At 33.9% G+C, this 22,209-nt stretch overlaps 1 protein-coding gene across 4 annotated transcripts; it reads right to left on the bottom strand.

Annotated features, from left to right (window-relative positions):
• Window positions 1-868: 868 nt before the first annotated feature.
• On the bottom strand, window positions 869-21,939 carry Amun (protein amun). 4 transcript variants are annotated; one of them, XM_088225195.1, is made up of 5 exons: window positions 21,763-21,939; window positions 12,621-12,717; window positions 8,927-9,238; window positions 6,226-6,500; window positions 869-2,098 (listed from the first exon to the last, which is right to left on the bottom strand). In XM_088225195.1, the coding sequence occupies exons 1-5, from the start codon at window positions 21,909-21,911 to the stop codon at window positions 2,017-2,019; spliced, it is 915 nt and encodes a 304-aa protein (XP_088081321.1). In that variant the 5' UTR covers window positions 21,912-21,939; the 3' UTR covers window positions 869-2,016. The 4 variants fall into 4 exon arrangements, with proteins under 4 accessions (XP_088081321.1, XP_088081327.1, XP_088081341.1 ...); XM_088225201.1 differs by having other exon boundaries at window positions 6,226-6,488; XM_088225215.1 differs by lacking the exon at window positions 21,763-21,939 and adding an exon at window positions 21,166-21,559 and having other exon boundaries at window positions 6,226-6,488.
• Between the last annotated feature and the right edge of the window lie 270 nt (window positions 21,940-22,209).

The following is a 22,209-nucleotide window of genomic DNA, read 5'->3' as shown; positions in this document are numbered from 1 at the left end:
AGGACAGATGAGGATTTCTTCTTGGAAAGATGGTCGTAATCAAAATTAGACATTCATAAGAAAATAATTTATAAATTTAATATTTTTTGTTAAAAAAATTACAGAAAAATATTTTACAAAAGGTACCATTTTTACTAATAAATAACCTACCTTTTCTAATCCTTTGTTTTATTTCTACACCTTCACTCTTTTCTACTCTTGACTCCAGTGCTTGAGGAATATTCGTAGAAGTCATGTTCTCATTGTCGAGGTTGTGGAGGATTGTCGAGTAGGCCAGAGGTCTGCAGGTTTAAAGTGAGAGTCGGAAAAACCAGGAACCTTCAGATACTCGCAGTCCACCATGGCTAAATTTGTTCAATTTTACCTCGTAATGATGAGTTTTTAGAAACCAAACTGTACCCGAGAAATGGGTTTTTTTTTACTATGTATTTTTCAATAATATTGCAGATTAATTAAAAATAAATTATTAAACATGAATTAAAAAATAATCTAACTGATAGCGGGTTTCAAATAATATAATTTACTGCAGGCAGAATGGTGAATGTTACACAGTGTGTAAAGTGGCCACTTAAACCAGCCATTGACAGGTCATAAGCCCTGTAGATGCCCGGACTTCTATATTACCTTCTCTTAAATGTTCTTCATCTCTGTTGTAATATGTTAATATAATTTACAGTTAAAAAAAAGTTTTAAGTTGGTAGCCAAGCACTATATTAGTCTTATCAAAATTGGTTGAAACCATTATAGTCGAGGCATTGGGCTTTTTCTTTGTACATAAGGAAGGGTTATAAAACGGACAAGTAGTGTAACGACATAATACGAATGTTAATTGCTTGGATAGTTTGGTTGGATAAATAAAAGTCGGGTGTAAAAGTATTATGTTTATATTTCCGATAAGACTAAAATTGGTTGTGCCACAGCACATGTTTGGGTAAGATGCTCCGATTCCACTCTGTTTCAGAATAAGTAAGGCCATATTTGTGTAATCCTACCTTAAGTAAGACGGCTAGTAGTATGAGTGGTTGTAACATTTTGTGACAAATATTCATATTTATATTTCAAGTTCACAGCAAAAAGGACTCTCGTGGTGGTAAAATATAAAAAAATAGCATTCACTCAACATTAATCTAACTGGATCAGTATCAGTCGGTACACAAGAGGCATTCACACCGCTCTCCGTAGAAATAATTGTATCTTTATGTTATGTTACGTACTACAATAAAAGGCAATAATTTGTGATTAGCATCCGTCTTGGTAGCAACTGTAATGGAATGTCTCTCCGCAGCCGAGAACAACTTGTATTAGTTTTATGTATTATCCGTATGTATAAAAACAAAACTAATAATTCACCAATCTTCACCGCCGCCTCTTATTTCATATACATATATTTTTTTATTGTAAACGATAATATTATTTGATTAAAACTTAACTTATTCCTAACCTACAAACTTACAAAATCGTCACTTCCGCTTAATTTTAGGCTTTAATTCAGTAATAATTAACATTACATAATGGAATTGAAAAATAAATTAACTAGGTACAATGTTTGTTCCTAAACACTAGTTCTCACACCTCACACTTGTCACCATTTCACTCGACTAAGTACAGTCCTAACTAATGTCACCACCCGCCACTCGGCGTATACTATATCCCCATTTGACACGTCACAATTACTAATAATTCTTCATTTTACACATTCGGGAAAAACCTTCATGTTAAGTCAGAACAAAAATAAATTAAATTGATTTACAAAATATTATCACAAACCTCTACTAATTGATTTCATTAATAAATAGAGTTAACCAAAACTTTTCGATTGTCAAGCACGGAACATGAGAAAATTAACGAATGATCGAAGATGGGAATAATTAGAATATATTTGTCTATTCGGTCTAGATAGACGGGAGTCGGTCGACAATGAAAAAGTTTTGGTGGGTGGATAGTTATAGATGGGTGGAGTTAGGGGGCGAGGTCTCGGCGGCGCGGTGGGTCGTGCTAGTGGCTGGGGGCTGGAGGTCACTGGGGGCGCGGCCTCTTGCTGGGAGGCTCCTCCTCCAGGGAGTTCTCTTCTGAACAGCTCCCGTCTACCTCGCTCGCTCTGGAACAAGTGCACACTCTTACTACGGTCCATCGCAACTAAACTTTATAGGAAATATCATTATACATATAAATTCAATGAGACTATACAGTAATAAACTTAGTATTATAGTAAGTGCGCCATATTATATCTAGAGATAAAGTAATTGCTTAAATTTTATTAAATTTTTGATAAACACAAATGAAAAATAATGTGTATTTATTACAAGAATTGTGCATACCCACCATGGGATGACAGTTTGCAAGTTTACTTATAACATTTTATATGCATAGATTGAAAAATTAGGCATTATATTCTTATTTGAGTGTTTTCTTTACCAAGCGAGTGAGACACAAATAACTCTGCATATGTTAACTTGGAGTTTGGAATAAGTGCCAAAAGGACCTAGACCTAGATGACACACAGTTTGGCTTTAGATTAATGCCTCGGGTGCAATAGAGGCTTTGTCAGCTGTAAATGTTTTGCTCCAGAAGTGTCATGATCAGAGAAAAGAGATTTTCGCAGGTTTTATAGATTATGAAAAGGCATTTGATAGGGTGAAACATTCTGATTTTGTGGAAATATTCATCCAAAACCTATATTGGTACCAAACAGCTGAAATCAGACGTGGAAAAAAAAAATCGGATGAATACCCATTCAGTGGAGTGTTGCAAGGCTGTATCCTGTCCCCCTTGCTTTTCAACTAGTATTCTATGTTTTTAAGAAAGCGCTCAACAACAACGAAAGAAGTCTGGGTTGTAATCAACAACATCAGTTATTCAGACGACACTGTTTTGCTGGCAGATACCATTACCGATCTTCAGGAGCTGTTAGGTAGTGTGGATGCATTTGGCGAACAACCGGGTCTTAAGCCCGTTTTACATTGGGCATAAAATGGTACAAGATCTTGCGCAGTTTTTTGAACAATAATTATTGTACCAAATCTTGGGCCATTTTATTAGCTGTTTTACATTGGGCAGTTTCTTGCGCGTAAGCATGCGCAGTACGTAGTATTCGACGCCATTTGCTGTTTGACATTTGACAGTTCGCAAATCGAGCTATTTAGTGACGACAACTAACAATATATTATTATTTTTGCAAACAACCAACCCAAGGCCAATCAACATGGATTGTGAACATTTGCTCTTAGCAGCTTTTGCAATATTTACAGCCTGCAGTGTACCTAAAATGTTCTTCCTAAAAAATGACAAAAAAACTCAATGCCAAAAAAAAGATTTGATCTCAACTATTTTAACTGTTTTTTTTTTTTTAATAGGTTTCCTCTTCAATTCATTATCTTCAAAATCATTGTTTTAGTATATTTTATTTAAATGCTTTGTCTTTATATTTGAGTACCAGTGTAGTTTTTAATCGAAATTCCAAGAGGCGTAATCTGCCGGTCAAAAATAAATTATATTTTAGTTATATACCACTTATAACTGAATTTTTATCAGAAATATCTTTAAAAATACTTAATTATCTAATTTTTATTTATGTTTTTTTCATATTGCAAAATTTGAAAAGATCCGCGTTTTAAAATAGCAAAGTCGTATTATATTCTTACTTTTCATTAGACTACAGACGTAACATTTGTATTGTTGGATGCGCAGATATTGGTTGAAAAATACGCGTTCTATCTTTTTTTGAATTTGACAACAGATTTATTTTACATAGATACTGGAAAAACATACAATTTGTAGATATTGAATTCTACGATATAATTATCTCCTCAGTGTTTCTCTTTGCTTTTGTAATAAATGTCTATTTTTAAAAAAAATATATATAATGGCTTTGTATATTCAATTTAATGCTTTTGCCAGTAATTTGTTTTTTTTACATTTGTTTGTTTTAAAAAAATCAAAACAAAGCATTCTTATTTGTTTGTGATCTCTTCAATTCCCTTTTGAATAAAACGCATTCAAAGAAAAATGCCGTGAACTTTTACTTATATAAATAAATAGATTTTCATCTGAATTAATAAAATTAATTCAGTTGGGCAATTCAAGTCAGATCTACGGGACGCGAACCTTATTCGGGAGGATGCGCAGGAACTGGCAGCTGACAGAGAGATGCATAGAGGCTTTTTGTGGACACCATATTATGATCCAACAAGGGAGCAGTAGAATGATGATGAATAACATTATTTAGCACAGCGTTTTTAAATCACGGTTTTAAAATTTGAAAAGAAGTGCGTGTTTAAAATGAATCTTTTCAAAAAGAGTCACTAATTAATTATTATCTCATATGTTTTGGTTAATATCTCTAAAAAATAATAAAATTTTTAAACATACAAAAAAAACTTTATGTACTTATTTATTAAGTTTTTTCATAAATAAATCGTTGATTTGTTCTTTGTTAGTTTTTTCTCAATTTGTGCATTGGATAAAAAACATAACATAAGCAACAACAAATAATTTAATGGGCCTTGAAAATTGAAGTTGACAGGTGACAATGCGTTTCTTTTTTGGGTGATACCATGTGATTTGGATTTGTTCCGACGTTTCAGCTACCATTGTAGGAGCCATCTTCAGGGTAAACACGGTATCACCCAAAAAGAAACATATTGATAACAGTGACCGTAAAAACCTTCGCACCTATTTGACAGATGACAGTTAACAATATAACAGTGGGATGCGCGCGCAGATATTGGCTCAAATATTGTATGAAAAATAGGAAGTGTTCTAATTTATTTATTTATTTGACCACATATTTCATCCAATTTGTGTATGTACGGCACAATATTTATTGGTATGATTTCTTCTTCAACTGCCTTTGAAATAAAACGCATTCAAACATAAATGTCGTGTACTTTTATTTGTATTTTAATGAATAGATTTATATCTGAATTAATAACATCAATTCAGTTCGGCAGTTCAAGTGAGAACTACGGGACGCGAACCTAATTTGGGAGCTGACAGAAATGCCCGGAGGCTCTTTATGGACACCATATGATCCAACTGGGGATCAGATATGGAAAGATGATGAATAATATTATTTGACACAGCGTTTTTAGATTACGGTTTAAAAAAATCAAAAGGAATTTACAATTTTCGCTAATTGTTGTCTCACTAGCATTGATTTATATTCATGCCTAGAAAATAATACAATTCAAGAAAACATAAAAAACATAATGTAGGTACTCGTAAATATCTATATGCTTATTTTGTTTTTTCAATTAATAAATTGTTGATTTTACAATAATCTTTCTTAGTTTCCATTCAAATTAAATAAATGAAATTACACAAGCAACAAGAAATAATTTAATACGCCTTGAAAATTGAAGTTGACAGATGACAGTTAACAATATTATAGTGGGATGCGCGCGCAGATATTGGCTCAAATATTGTTTGAAAAATAGGACGTGTTTTACGTTTTTGGAATTTGACCACAGATTTCATCCAATTCTTGTATTTTTAGACACAATATTTATGTGACCAAATTCTGCACAAGATCTTGCACCATATACTGACCAATATAAAACGGGCTTAACACAGAAAAACAAAATTAATAGCATTTGGCCGACTCGACTACTCGGCATTTTCACTCCAATTATAGGGTAGTGACATTAAAAAAGTGGACAAGTTTAAGTGCCCCAGCAGCATTCTTAGAGAGACCCTTAACCCAGATGTAGAAATTAAATGCAGAATTGAGGCAGCGAGAGCTGTTTTTGACAAAATGAAATCAGTCTTCTACAATGATAATCTGAACTTGATAAGGCAAAATGTGCGGTCTGTGTTGTTGCATGGCTGTGAGATTTGGACTCCGAAGGTGAACACTGGGAACAGCCTGGAAGCTTTTTAGATATGGATATAAAGCAGAGTGCTTAAGATGTCTCGGGGAGACTTGATAACAAACCCAGAAGTCTTAAGTCGAGATAGAATGAACAGAAAACTCTTAACAACTATAAAAGTTTGTGAAGTTTTTATATCTGGGGTATATAATGCGTGGAGACAAGTATCACATACTTCATTTGATTTTAAAAGGCAAGATTGAAGACTGGACCGGCTGCAGAACTGTGGAGTAGATTTTTCAGACTTTCGTTGGAGTGATTGCCAGCGTTAGGGATACCTGACAAGGCACTTAGAAAAGAAGAGTCAACTTCCACCGTGGTGTGGAAGCTAATAACGCTAATTAGATTGTATGTATACCTTTTAGTGGGCGGGAGGGGGCTGGCTGCCTTGTCCAGGGAGTCCTCTGTGCAGGAGGTGGTGGCCTCGTCGTGCTCCCCGTTGGTGAGGAGCGGGGGCTCGAGGTTGCTCTCGTCGCTGGTCTCCAGAGCGCCCCCGTTACTAGGGGGCTCCGCATCCTCCCCTAGTAGGGCGGGTTGCAGTTCCGCCATCACGTAGTGGGCCCACACCGCCATCTCCACCAGGTGAGGGCTCCACTTGGGGCTGCTGCCGCCGTTCTGCTCCTGCGCACCAAACTGCTCATATTAACCGTGGGATGGAAAATTAAAAAAAATATATCCTCAAAAGGTGCTTACGGACATACTCAACATCGATTGTCAAATGTCGCTAGTTGCTACTAGATTTTTAAAAATCTTCATTTTGACCTTTTGTAATATTATTATTACTACATATAAAGTGCCATTTTTGTGAAAATCACCACAAAGGCACTGACAATAAATCGGTAGTCAGATGGCAGAAGGGACCATCTGTATTTTTTTCTGTTTTTTAGTTTTCAAAATTTTTAATCAATATTTTAGTAAATACACATAGAATAATATTTTAAAAAAAAACAGCATAATTTAGAATGGTAATTCATTATTGAAAAGCAACACTAAAATATTTTAGTTTGGGGATTGAAGCCTTGAAATTGAGTCGTATTTCAGCTCTCCTGAACATTTTTGAAAATTACAGATGGTCCCTTCTGCCATCTTACTACCGAAATGTTCTAACACGTCATGCAGCTACATAGCACACGGACTGTTGGAATTCTAGAGTGACCGGGTTTCGTCATGACCGACATCGTCAGACTAGTGATACTTTATTGTTTAATTAAATTTTTAAACCTTTTTTCATAAACTGTATTAAAAATGTCAAAAATCCAGTAAATGGTGTTGGAGTATGAAATAAGACTATTGCAAATGGAACTTTTTGCACTGGGCAACTTGGATAAACGTTAGTTGAAACCTTGTTATTCCATTCACACAGTAGGCGCCTTTATATAACGACTTCACACGAATTTTATTTCTAGCAAGTTGGGACATGAATATGAAAAGAATTGTATAGGTATTTTGTGCAAATAACTGCAATAAAAATATAATATGCTCTCGGATGATTTACACATTTATTTTTATTTATTTATTTATTGTTTTTATTTATTTAAATGCGATAGATGTATGTCACATATATATATATATCTATATAGACCTCATAGTAATAATCCGCATGCTATAGAGGAGCCCAAAACCATTATATGACTATTAAGTTAGCTACAGTTTGCAGCAAAACAATGGACCGTACTCAGGTCGAGAATAATTGCCAAATCGATGTTAATTTGCATTGTAATAACTATAATTCACCATTGTCAATGTTTATTTATTGTAACGAGTAAATATTGAAGTTATTTACAAACAAAGCCAAGCACATCGATGATACATCCATTACACGTCTGTCGTCAAACAAAATAAAATGGCCGCCAGCAGAGTGAAGTTGCCGCTAACCAAAAGTATGTAACGGTTTCCTTCTATGGAAAATAACAATAGGGCCCCTCTATAAATGGCGCATTATTACTCCGAGATACACTACACATAACAAACTGGAGACAAAGGCAGCAACAGACGAGAATCGAGGAGATTTATGGATTCAGCCAAGTTCTAAGTCGAGCTTATGATGATATTTAAAACCATGTGCATTAGATGTACACACATCAGCTTAACGCTGCTAGGATACTTAAATTATTTCAAGTATGTCCAAATGTTTGCAGAAAAGACTGGATTCCATCCCCTGAGGTTATCAAAACAGAGTCCAACTTGGTAATTAAGAGGACGATGGGACCGGCTGAATTTGCTCATTTTAAGCATTACTCGTTATACCATAGATTTTTTTAAATTCAATCGCCCTGGTATATATGGAAAATTATAATAAATGCTCACAAGCATACCACTTTCTAAATTTCAAATGCAGATAAATAAACATGATTATTTTTCCACAAGGTTAAAACTGGATAATCAACATAAATTTTTCGTGCCACGTTCTATTTCACAAATAATTACCACTTTTTGAAATGTTTAATATTCAAGGGTTAGTGTTTTACTGATCTAACATCACCTGCTCGTAATGGTTATTATACATTGACCATAGAACATTAAAAAAAAACTGAAAAACATTTTAAAAACCTCTAGAAATCAGGAGGCCATTCATAAACAACAAAAGAAATCGTAAATTGTAATGCGGTGCCGAGCCGGGAGCCGGTACTTACTGAGTTTACAAAGCTTAGATTGTTTACACGCAATTTTAACCACATGTGTAATATTTTTTCAATGTATGTTGTCGGTCAAAACACCAATTAGGTTCTTGGATATTCACAAAGTGACATAAACGTCATTCGATTCCTTCATTCCGTCATTCGGTCTTAAGTTAGTCTGTTTGGATTTCATTACTTAGGTTCTTATTTTGAAATGTTTCAAAACAATTGAAAAGTTTTTGCTGCTGACAATATTTTCATTCAGTATGTACTAGAAGTAGTTTTTTGCGAATAAACGTATGGAGAGAAAACCATAAATTGAAATGTCAATGAATGTTTCCTCATTATATCCGTGATCTCGTTATTTCCGCGATCGTTATAGCCAAGTTCGACTGTATACAGATATATTACAATCACAACAGAGATGGAGAACATAATTACTTTATTTAGCCTGTCGCATGTGTTGCGTATGTGCGCCACAAAGTTGAGGTACTCCTTGGCGGTGTAGTCGATGCCGTCCATCTCGGGAATAGCCTTGAGGCACTCGTCGGCCATGAAAGGGGCGTTGTCAGGGTCAGCAGCGGCCAGCAGGGCCGAGGCTGTGGTAGTGCCGACCCCCTTGAGGTTAGACAGGGCGGTAATGGCCTGCTCGATGTTGGGCATCTTGCGGAAGGCCTTCTTGGTCTCCGTCATCACGGCCCGAGGGGTGTTGACCTTCACGAGGTACGATAACTGGGGGTAGAACTTTCCCCGCTAAAAAAGAAAACATATTTAACATATTATTAATATTATATATTTTTAATATTATAATAATCAAACAATCTTTCAATATAGCCCGTAATATAATGTTCCATTATAATGGCCACCCTATACCTATTAAACTCACGCCCCTCCCTCTTTTTTTAACTATTTCTCCCACAACAAGGTTGCTTATTAAAATGCATGTCGGGGTGGTTTTATTTTTTTGTGCAACAACTATGGTGAAGATGTATAATGGGTTTTGCATGTTGGTTTAGTTGGTGACCTGATGAAGAGACGGGTACGTCTCGAAACCGGTAGACATATAAAAGTTGGTAAGTAGTTTTATACAAATATTTAATAACCCTTTAGAGGTGATGTAATGTCATGTTACATCAAGCAAAAGATGACATGTTTTATTAATACAGGTATCTAAAAATAAAAAACACATCTACTATTTAATCCTCTATTTTATATAACTAATAAAAAATAACCTGTTATCGAAAATTACGACTTCATCATTTAAAAAAAAAAAGAGACATATCATGTCTTGTATTCTATGCACTCATTTGACACCATAGCGAATACCAGGGTTAAAGAAACGCATTATACTATTTTTTGTAACTACATAGATTATAAAGGTGAATAAGCAGTTTTTGCTACTGAGCATTTAATTGCAATTTGTTCATGAGGAAGAATGACAATATCCGACATAAGCCGTCTCTAAACTCTAAAGGTTTTCTAAACTTGCAGCGAAAGGGACAATGAAAGCAGTAGTCAAATTAAATCAAAATCGCATTTGACTTTTTTTATTATTTTGAATCTTTAAATAGTGACATATTCTTATGCGTGCTCTCTAATAATAACATATAATATATATTTAGTTTATGAAATTGAAAATGAATAAAGCTACTGAATTTTTGACAAAAAAATAAGTTTTTTAGAAGATAGGAATACCCTCGGTCTTTAAAACGATTTTTGGGTATGTGGAGGGAGTGCTTTTGAAAACATATTTAACATTAACAAGGACTATTAACAAAGAACAAGAACACTTGTGCATAAAAAAAAAAGAAAATCCTCAGAAGCACAACTGACTTCAAAAATATCAATACTCTTAAAACTCTCTTCTGTCCCCTGGTTCGCCCGCACCTAGAGTATTCCTCTGTTATCTGGTCTCCATATTATGATGTTCACATCAAGAATATTAAATCAGTTCAACATCGATTTTTGAGAATGATAGGCTGGAGGTTGGGCTTATCCAGAGACCAATATATGTATGAGTTAGAAACTACCTTCTCTTCAAGACCGTTGAAATAAATCCGACCTTCTAGTCCTATTTAAAATTCTTAACTCACTCTTTGCTGCGCCTGAACTACTGAGCTCAATACAATTAAATATCCTAATTAGAAACCTAAGACAAAATTTACCCTTTCATACCGATAACCATATAACTAACTATGGTTTTCATTCCCTATGCCCAGAATTCTAAGGTCTGCCAACAAACATCCAGTCTTGATTTCTTTGATAACAAGTTGTCTTCTTTCTGAATCGAATTCAATTATACACACCTCTCTCCCGCTTCCACTCCCACTAAGCTTACTATATACTATTGAGTCTTTCTACTTTTTTTATAATAATTTTCTATGTATAAATATGTAATTAAAAATGCCCATTGGGTGTATATATAAATAAATTTAAAAAAAATTAAAGGCATTTAAATAATTCTCGTTTTTGCCCGCCCTTTTGATGCATATGGATGTATAGTGTTAAAATAAATAAATATTTTCTTGTGGCTTTTTTCACCTCATAGCTGGGGTGTTCTAGCCAGTGTTGTGTTTTAATTTTGTGTCATATTTAAATATGTTATAGATAGAGTAATATTGGATACTATCATATTAACTTGTAAATATAACTTGAAAAATGTTTAAATATTTTAAAATAAAATCGTTTAAATAATTAACTGATTTTAAACATTGCCTTTAAAAAATCTCAATCAACGTAACGATGGTAAATAAAGAGAATTTTGAATTAAAGATGAATTATAGATCATTTAAAAATAAAAAAAGATGAGCCTTACCAGTTTTGGTGAAAATTCTTAGAAATTTCTACAAAACGATCCTATTGTTCAAAACTTTCTAGGAATTACTAAATTCAGGAGTTGATGAACCCCAATACCAAATAAAAGGCAAAATTAATAATCAAAATGCAGAATGCTCATAGGGGGTTTTCCTGTCATTTGAATTATTTAATACCAAAAACGTGTTAAACTTTTGCTCGGATAATTTCTCTTTTGTGGGCCTGGGAAGAACATACATATTAAGTTCTATAAAACGAGAGGCCATTTTAAGAAGTGAACAAGTTTGGGTTTTGTCTAAGGGAAGAGACCATTGCAGGAGACTGCTGCGAGACATTGGTACTATTAAGCGTGTTGTCCAGATGTTAATTAAAATATATATAAGTTTATGTAATAATTTTTATTTTTAGTATTATTTAATAATATACATACTTCTACTTTCCATTATGTTGTATCCCAACTCAACACAGGGCTCTTGGCCTCATAGAATTAGGGATACGTTATTATTTTTTTGTAATTTGTATGAATAAATAAATAAATAGTAAATACATATTAAGCATAAAAATAATAAGCATGTTATTTTGTGTGAAATTAAATGTTCATCCTTTTTTTTATCGCTTACATAATCCCTTGCACTTGTTAACTATTTTTAAAGATTGACAAATTTGATAGAAAAAATTATATAAATTAAAAAAATAATTTTAGTAATTGCGTCGTATAATGTCGAGTCTAGTTCGACACAAGAATGGGGAAGTTCAGTGATATGGGAAATTGGATATAAAAATTGTTTTCTTACACGTGGCAAAAATTAGAGCATTGTACGACGAAATTTCTTTAAAACGTAGGTTTTTTATTTAATAAGCACTGGACCCTAGACGGCTCAGAGGTGAGCAGCTTTTCTGTCATGCTCCGTGCGCCTGTTACAGATATTTTATTGAAAAATCCTTTCATAATCCCAGATTACGTAAGTCAAATAATAATCTAAATGTATTAAATCACTTAAAAGTAATTAAATTTGCACTGTAATTCAATCAAACTTATGGAATATTCCGAATAGTCCCCTGTCTCCATAAAAAAAATCATTAAAACAATATATTAATTTATTGATCAGTTCAGAGAAATACTTTGAGCCAGACACGTCAGTTTAAATTGTAAAATATACGGTGGGATGTGGGACAGTGAAGTACATAAAATTCCCAGTGCCGGCTGCCCGCTAGTTTGTGTTTTAGGCCTTAACGACTGATAGTTTTCTGGCTAGCAAATGTAACTCATCCTATAAGTGTAATTGAAAGACTTTACCAAATTAAATAGATAATTTCTTACTGTTTGTTTCCATTTCATAAGTTGTACCAATTCTTCATGTACTAAGTGAGCATCTTTGCCTCTTGATTTTATTTTCTTTGGAAGCTCATTTTGATACCTGAAACAAAAATACAAATACATTATTATTTTAATGGTTTCCCTCCCCTCCCTACTCTGTGTATAATTTGTTATTGTGAATGTTTTTCACAAGTATTATTTTGGTTGGTTGGAAGAATAAACTCGCTAAGTACTTAGCCTATACTTAAAACATATCTATACTTCTATACGTAATTCTTAAAAGGTTCTCTATCTTCTGTTGAAACAGTAATATTTCTAATTTAATATGTAAGAAATGGGTCACAAAATGTGATTCATTCCTCATTCTGTTTGCTATTGAAATAAATTCTCAGTGAGAAACTAGAACTGGTCACAGGTGGGTATAAATATATTATTGTAAATGCATAATGTACGGCAGTATGGAAGATTGGAAAAATAAGAGATAATATATATAGTACGGAGTGTGGAATACAGCACAATGCCAAACTGGTAATATAATATAAGTGTGCTTATCTAACGCGCTGGTGCTGGTGTTGACATAGATAAAAATTTATTGAGGTATTTTTATTTTGCATAACTTTTTGCAAAAACCTCGGAGTAATAATTCACTCCCCGCTTATAGAAATGCCATTCCGCGCCATTGCATAGAACAAAACCGTTGCAAATTTTTGGTTACCAATAACTCCACTTATCTGGCGGTCATCATTGTTTGGTTTGACGACAGACGTGTAATGGACACTTTCATTGCCTGCGCTTGGCTTTGCTCATAAATAACACGGAAATTTCCTCATTATAAAAGAAGAATTATAGAAACATGAATTGGAATAACCCTGCAATAAAAAGAGTATGGCCCATTGTTATGCTGCAAACTGTAGCTAACTTCGTGATTGATAATCCTAGATATTTTATGCGCATCGGTGGCTGTATAAGCGGTAGTGCATTATTACTTCGAGGATGTAACCTTTTAAATCGAATTATTCATTACAATTTTTGAGTTTGTCCAAATGTTTGTAGACAAAAGACTGGATTTCACCCCCTTAGGAGTCATTAAGATTGACAAATTGCAAGAAGTTTAAAAATTGGAAAATTATTTTCAGGCGTTGCCTAGTATGTGAAATAGTTCAGTCAGATGAATTTCTTCGCAACAATAAAGGTTTCAGCTCTTTAACTTCACTAAAATCAACAAATGGAAGAATTGAAGAAATATGGATGTTCAAACATTGGCAGAATGGTGAATGTTACACAGTGTGTAAAGTGGCCAGGTCATAAGCCCTGTAAATGCCTAGACTTCCATATTCCCTTCTTAAGGTATTCTCCATCCCTGTTGTAACGAGTTATTCATTATTAAATCTGATGTAATTTGTTTTTTTTGTGAAACCTTTTATCCGTATGACAAGACACTCAATTTATAAACATTTTTTTTATGACATCAAATTTGATTAACACATTCGCGGTTATGCCAACTTTAAGCCGTCAAAATCGTATCTCTCATTTAGGAAATGACGACTATACTGCAATGCTAAGCCTAAAAGTCGTATCTGAAAAAAAAAACCATTTTTGCGTTCTTTCTTTTGTAATGTCCGAGTTATCATTAAATGTCCCCGGCTACTGCACCCGTCACATGTCGAGCTCTCTATTTCATGTGCCAGCAGTTCGTACGAACTATGCCCAGAACTCTCCACTTATACGTTTTGCTCGTGAATATAATTTGAACTTTCCCTTTATTGATCCATTTGATTGTAAAAAAATTACATTTAAAATGCGCGTCTTAAAACATACTTTTTTGTCTTATACTTAGTTTCAATAATAAAGTCTTTATTTTATGTCTAATTCTTAATATTTTATTTATATTTATATTTTCGAAACTTGACACTTGCGCAATATTTACACACATGTCCACTCTCATTCCAATATAACACCCACTCACCCACCCTCTCACTCACACAAACACACTAGTATGTATTGTACGTGTATTTAATGTATTTCTGTGGATATCTATCATTGGTTTTATTCTCTGTATATTTTATTTGTTAAAAATTTGTTACATGTATTACTGTTGATATCCCCAATAAAAAATAAAATAAAAAATAGATATTCGATAACCTCGCATATTTACTCAGCCAACAATTCATTTCTGCTTCTCAAATAAGAGATATTCTCTCATAAAAAAAAATGTCCTGTAAAATTTGCAATTTAGCAGATTTGACATTTAGTCCTAGCAGGGCAGTATAGCCGTCAGTCCAACAGACATTGGTGGTGAAAAGAGAGCTTTGGCCTACGTGAAACTGGAGTAATTATATGGTAGGATATATTGTCCCGGATGAACATATAAAGTTCTCCAAAACAAAAGCCATTTTCAGAAGTGTACGAGTTTGGATTCTGTCTAAGGGAAGAGACCATTGCAGGAGACTGCTGAGAGACATTACATTGATTTATATAATACTAAGCATATTGCCTAGTTTATTAAAATATATGTTTATGTAATAATTTTTATTTTTAGTATTCTTGATTAATATACATGCATCTACTTTCCATTATGTTTTATTCCAACTCAACACAGATTCTTGGCATCGTAGAGTTAGGGATACATTATTATTATTTTGTAATATGTATATTTGTTTGGAATAAATAAATTTTTGAAAATATAAAAAAAGGTATATTAAAAAAAAAACAGTAAAGAAATAATCAAATAAGGTTTACTTAATCATCAGCTACGGTCCGGTCTTATCAAAAGTGAAATATTCTAAAAAATAAGAAAGTCATGATATGCATTCATTTGAGCAGATATTTTGAGAAAAAAGTGCCCGCAAACGAGTCAATGGCTGCCCTAATAAACTAATGAATGCTCGGGACAAACGATTAGACGTATAGCAGTGTTGTTTGTGGGACATAACTTTCTAATGTTATATGATTCACATGAAGTTAGTATGTTTACTAGTCCTAAACTCAAATAAAATTCTATAAAAATACATTAAAGGTAATCAGTTCACCTGAAACATGATGGTTTTAATATACAGCAGTTTACATTTACATATAGATTGAGATTTTACAGATTGAAATTTTTTGGTGGAACTGCATTTTAATTGTAAAAATACTACATTTAGTTGTTTCCACTTTTATTTATAGTTTTGACTAGTGACTGAACAGCGGCGAATTACAGCTAACACCGAACCTTGAGAAAAATCTTTTTTTTTTTTTTGTGACCTGACCGGGAATTAAACTCGGAACCTTCTGAGTGCGAGGCAAGCTTCTAAGCCACGGGGTCGCCATATACTCGCCTACAGTCTGTATTAAACGCCGCAGCGAGACTTGATTTTGGAATCTCTAAGTTCAGTCATATCACTATTTCGGGAAGTACTCTGGCTAAGTGCGCCACAAAAGGTGGAATACAAACTGTTGGCTTAAGTATAAGTCACTGCATAACCTGCTCCGGAACTGCATGCGCGCATTCCAGATGAACCAGCCGACATATGTCTTACGCTTGGATTGGCTACATCTACGGCGATGGAAAGAGTTGTTATAACCTTATGAACCGCGCATTTGCAGTAGCAGGCTCTTTGAGTCGCGGCGCATTGAATGCTCTCCCAGCAGAAACTGTGAAAGTGAAGTGATATTTCGGAAGAAACCTAAAACTGACTCATTCTCCAAATCATTTTAATTGATACAACTCATTTAAGGAAGAAGCGAAAAGTAATACAGTCGAACTCGGTTATAACGATCCCGGAAATAGTGAGATCTCGGATGCAACGAGGAAACATTAGTTGACATTTTAGTTCATGGTTTTCTCCATACAATTATTTACTATTATAACAAGCTACTTCTCTGACATACTGAACAAAAATATTGTCAAAAATTACAAAAAATCTTCAATTGCTAAAAACATCACTCTCGAAATGAGAATCTAAGTTATAAAATCTAAATACCGCTGGGCGTTGGGATCGGATCATGTTTATGATAGCTATGTAAGTGTCTAAGTACCTAATTGGATTTTTGCCGACAATATTAAAAAATGAACACAAATGGTTTTTAAAAAATCCAAGCTTTGTGAACTTAGTAAGTGCCGGTTCGGCACATTGTTACAATTTACAGCTGCTTTTGTAGTTTATGAATGACATGCTTGTTTCTGGAGTTTTCACATTGTTTTTTTTAGATTTTTTATATTCTAAGCTTATTTCAATACACAATAAACATTACAAGTGGGTGATATCAAATGAATTCTAGATCAGTTAAAACCTAATCCCTGTAAAAAAAAAACAGAATGAATCATATGTACACATATGTATTTACTTGTTTACTTAGTGACAATGTGCAATAGCGATTGTATAAAAAAACCTTTCTCTGGTATAACGAGTAAAGCTTATAACGAGCAAATTCAAGTGGTCCCATCTTCATCGTAATAACCAAGTTCCACTGTATTTATAATTATTTTTTGTGTAGCACTGATTGAAAACACCGTTTATTTATTATTTTGTAATTTAAATGTTACGCTAAAAATATTAATAAATAAAATAAACAAATTACTGTAAGCCATCACTTCCCATTATGTACACAAGAATTTTTTTTCTTTTACGTAATGGGAAACTTTAATGTAAACATATGTATTTAATAAATATAAAATTTAGTAGTAATATTGTTTACTTATATTTTTTTAATCTGAATAAACTACAAAAAAAAAGTGTAGCATGTGATAACAAAGTAAATTGTTTCACTTACATTATACATTAAAATTAAAGTAATATTTCAAAGAATCGCTTTGTAAAGCGTTTTTGGGGTTTTATATTACTAAAATGGAACTACAGTAGAACTCCAATTACCCAAATCAATTGGGACCTGACACCATTCGGATAATAAAAAATTCGGATACTTAGATGTTTTCCGAAACGTGGGATGAGGACGAGCAAGGAAGCAGGCAGAACCGAAGGGCATGTATGGCAAGATGTATGAATGTGGAAGAAGCTAGGAATATATGCCAGGATAGACGTGTGTGACAGTCCATCCTCTCTGTCACCCCTACGGTGAAATGGCGCGATGGTAGTAGTATTATCAGGGCTATGATTTTAAGTTTTGTGTTTTTTTTAAAAAACAATTATTTGCGTTTTTATGATTTACCCAAATATTTATTTTTGAGGGCCTTTAAGTTGGGTACAGTGGGATTCGAACCATGAGTTCGAGAACCAGAAATATATTGCTCTCTAAATAAAATATATAAAACTCTGATGGTTGATTTCGGAGAACTAGTGACGGTGTTGAAAGTACTTCATTTTTTAAATACATTTATGAGAATCTTTCCACATACTGGTCATTATGCCCGCCACAGATCTCCTTTTCGTTCTGCAAGTTCTAGGACCAACTACCACATGCACTCGCCTATCCCTAGGCTCCACAGATATGGTAATCAGTATGAGGACAAGGCTGATATATTTGGTTCTGGACTTGATAGTTATAAAACTAGTCTGATTTCTTTTTCTCTCTCGCAATATTATTCTTTTCTTTATATTTAAAAATGTTTTCCTTTTTTGCTTTTTCATATTTATGTATTTATTTCGTTAATATTTGTGGATGCTTATGTGTATTTAACTACTTGTTACTATTGTTATAGTTATGCAATTTTATCATTTTTTGTTATGTATTTATAAATGTATTTTTTTTTTCTATTTATGTTCAATATATTTTAAAGGCAATTTATGCCGTTTATGTCAAAATAAATAAATACAAATGCCCTAATTTTTACCGCGTGAAAGAAAACATTTTTATTTACAATTTGACGTCGCACTGAACTTCCTCATTGTCAATAAATCAATTTGTATTATATTTAAATAAAGTAATGCTAATATATATATTTTAAAATAATTTGTTCTGAATTGAATAAATAATACTCTTCATGGGTGCTCAATAGGAACATCAGGCGACCATTCTTAGAAAAATCGTACTGTAATATTTCTTTCAGCCTAACATTTGAGTAAGTTAATAGGAGAGAAAAGAGCAGAGTGTTACTAAGTTGAGATGCAATGATGATGTAATGGTGACAGCTGTTATCTCACAAGGAGTACATGCCACAGGTGGTGTACCTCTACCCCCCCTCCCGATTCCCCCCTCCCCGAAGCCACCACCCACTCTCCTTGTAACAGAAAAGGGCTACCAAGCACAGGCTTAAAGCCTAAGTTTTACCTTTTTACTAAATGTGATAAAATACCAAAGTAAACCCTATCAGACTTGGGTCTGCTTCTGTTGAAATACAGTTGAAGAGTCATCTTCAACTGTCTATAAAATAAAATAAAATTTTCTGAATGAAAATGTAGTAATTGTTTTTCAAATTTCAAATTCGTAAACTGCTTTCATCGCCCCTTTCACTGTGAGCTTGAAAATTATATTGAGGGCTGTCGGATATCACTCTTCCTCATGATCAAACTTGTTAAAGAAAATTGCATCGAAATTAAAATCCAGGGGTTCATCATAAGAGGGCATATACTTAAACATGCCACTAAATTCCATATTTGTCACTGACACATGTCAATGATCATTCAATTTTTTCTGGACAAAAAATCAGTACCGATGCTGAAATTTTGGTTAATTTTGATAATAGACTGAAAAAACTGAGTCAAAATAAAATGAATATTGTGTTTATGAGACACAGTCAACAGCGACAGTCTGACACAATAAAGTTGAAATCTGCTGAGTAAATACACAAAACACTTCAGCGGGTTTTGTTTTATAATTTGTAATCATTTCATTGTATCGAGTTATGTAGAAATCAATATTTTCATAATGAAAACGTCGGGGCTTATACCAAAGGCACGAATCATCATTTCAGTTATGAGGTGTTTTTTTCTTCAAAATGGCGCTGGTCTGACCAGGTAAAAATTGCAACGAGCTCTTCCTTTGTGAAAGTTCCCAGAAATGCGGGGTGCTGAGACAAGTGAAGGACTGCAGTTTCGAGAGTACGAGACGTGGGCACGATCCTCAGCCATGAGGGGCCGACTAGGAAGAAGATTTTAAATGTGGTGTAGTGGTCAGCGCGTCTCGGGTTCGATTCCCGACATAGCTGATATGAAATATTTATTCAAAGTATGTCAATTAATTGTACTTTTAATTAAAATGTGTTTTTAACAACAGTTTGGTTTCGGAGCAACACATGCTTTTTTTTGAGAATTGAATATACATCCAATTTTATAATTTTAATAGTATCTTAAAACTAATACATATCGTCGGTGATACTGCAAGACCGCATAACTATCAACAGATTTTTTCAGCAGGGGAACTTCTAAAGCGTTCTATTAAGATATTTCTTAGGATTTTAATCAACCAAAAATACCGCTGGAGTATCAGAAATATTATCATTATTTAGAATAAAAATAACATTCATTTAAAACTAACAGCTCTTAGTCCCTATAACGTTTTTGTCGTAACAGTAATAAGGACTTATCATGAAATTGGATATAAAAATGTTTTCTTACACCCGTTAAAAATTAGAGCATTTAGAAAAATAATAAAAATGAACTACTTTAAATGACATCACAAGTTCTTCTAAATCAACTGACAAGATTTCCGGTTTCGTGGAAGCCAACCCACTAATCAGAACAACTCAGTTAAGAGAACTAGTGATGTCAGGAGCGGAGTAAATAAAAAATTACAAAACTTAATAAAAATAAAAATGCATTTTTTTTATTTTGCTTTAGTTTAATAGTCTATTAACAAATAAAAAATAATATTTTTTAAAAAAGCACTGCACTTCTTCATTGGTGCTGTATTAGGTTGATGTTTTAGTAATATTTTTTATACATTTTATCAATATGGCAATGTATGCTCAACATTAAATATAAATAAAAGTTGTAAAAGCACTGTTGATTTGTTACTAAAGCTCCTAATGATGAGGTGCTACCTTTATCACATAAAACAGCTGTGAAAACAAATATGGACGGATGGCATTTTTTAAACTGATGAAGTCACGCTTTAATAATAAATGAAAAATTCACCCCTACCGAACTAAATAATTGGAAAGCTAAGTGGGTAGGTATGTTTTGAATTTTTGAGCGGAGGCGTATTATATAAATACATAAATAAATTAATTCATTAAGATATTTAGAGAAACGACGGTTTTGTCTTACATATTTGCTACACGATTATTCTTATAAGAAATCTTATTAATTTTCACACTTCCGAGAACAAAGAAAGTAAGTTCGCATAAATTATTTCGTTGGAATCACACATTAAAAAAAAACGAGAGTTCTGTTATTGTGAAGCGGCGAAGTTTTAAAACTTTTGAAAAACTTTCTGAAAACTAAGTTTTTTCGTCCGAGGTAGTAGGCCGACGAAACAAATCAATAGTTAAGAAAACAGGTGTTCCGCGTAATACATTTAAACATTAGTATTATTTTATGAATTTACTCGCTTACTGAATCGGAAAATTCCCTGATGGTAAATACGAGGGAGCGGTATAATACTGTGTACGTGACGCGCCAATACATGCACAAGGGGGCCGCCGAGACTGTCCCAGTCGCCCGCAGCTTACCTCACACAGCCCCCAGCACCGCGGATCCTCATCACCCGATCTTCCAGCATCCCCTGCCATTTAAAACACTGTCTTTTCGAGATAAAAATATCCTGAAACTGCGATACAATACGCGATAACGAAACGGCTCGCTTTGTCGGACGGGCACCATTTTGAACGGATGTAGGCTAGGTTACACGCGACACACCGTTAACTTTTTTCAAAAGTACACTACAAAACGTCGACGCCGCTTAAAAGATACTTAATCAAACTGTACATTAAATGTGCTAGGGGTAGCTTAAATCAGAAACAACAAATCTTCGAGTAAACGCGACAAAAGCGGCCAGCCATGACGCGTACTAAAAATTCCACCATTTTACGGCGACCGGACGAAGTGAAAATTGATCGTACTTTTGATATTAGAATAGCCGATTTGTCAACTTGACATCGATCCCACGTGACGCGGTGATTTTAATGAGCGGTTCGCGGCCTAGAAGAGATGCAGTCCGCGAGGGAGGCTATCAATTCGGTATTCAGTCTGCACAGATACACATACAATGCAAGTTCATTGACACGACACGGCCGCGTTTTCTCCGCGAATAATACGATTCCACTCACCAGTTATCCAATTTGATGAGTTCCTCCGGCTTCTTAGTCTTGTTTTCAGCTTTCAACTTCAGAGCTTGAGGGTATAACTTTAATATTTGATCAAACTGCTTCGAATCTCCCTCGAGGAAGAAAGTCGCCGTGTTAGTCGAGGGAGCCATTGTGACCACTGCCGTAGTTATTCTATACGCCGAACTGTACGCGGCGGCAGCACCTGGTAAAATGGGCAAACATTTCCCCCACCATTTTGCCTTCAATTCTTCGGAATACAACTTTGTACTGCGTCAATACTTTCCCGTTAGAAGCACATTAAAAAAATATGTCGATAATATTTTTTATCCGTATTTTGTAACACAAAACAGCGTATTAATGTTGAAATAATAAGCTAGTTTATTTAACAACGAACCACGTAATCAATTCGATTTTTTGATTAAAAATAAATAAACTCCATTAAAATTT

The sequence above is a fragment of the Micrasema longulum genome, unplaced genomic scaffold (genome assembly GCF_059751315.1).
Source record: "Micrasema longulum isolate JH-2025_06_02 unplaced genomic scaffold, ASM5975131v1 h1tg000035l, whole genome shotgun sequence".
Lineage (NCBI taxonomy): Eukaryota > Metazoa > Arthropoda > Insecta > Trichoptera > Brachycentridae > Micrasema > Micrasema longulum.
The sequence above is the reverse complement of the archived record's forward strand: the minus strand, read 5'-3'. Positions and strand labels throughout refer to the sequence as shown.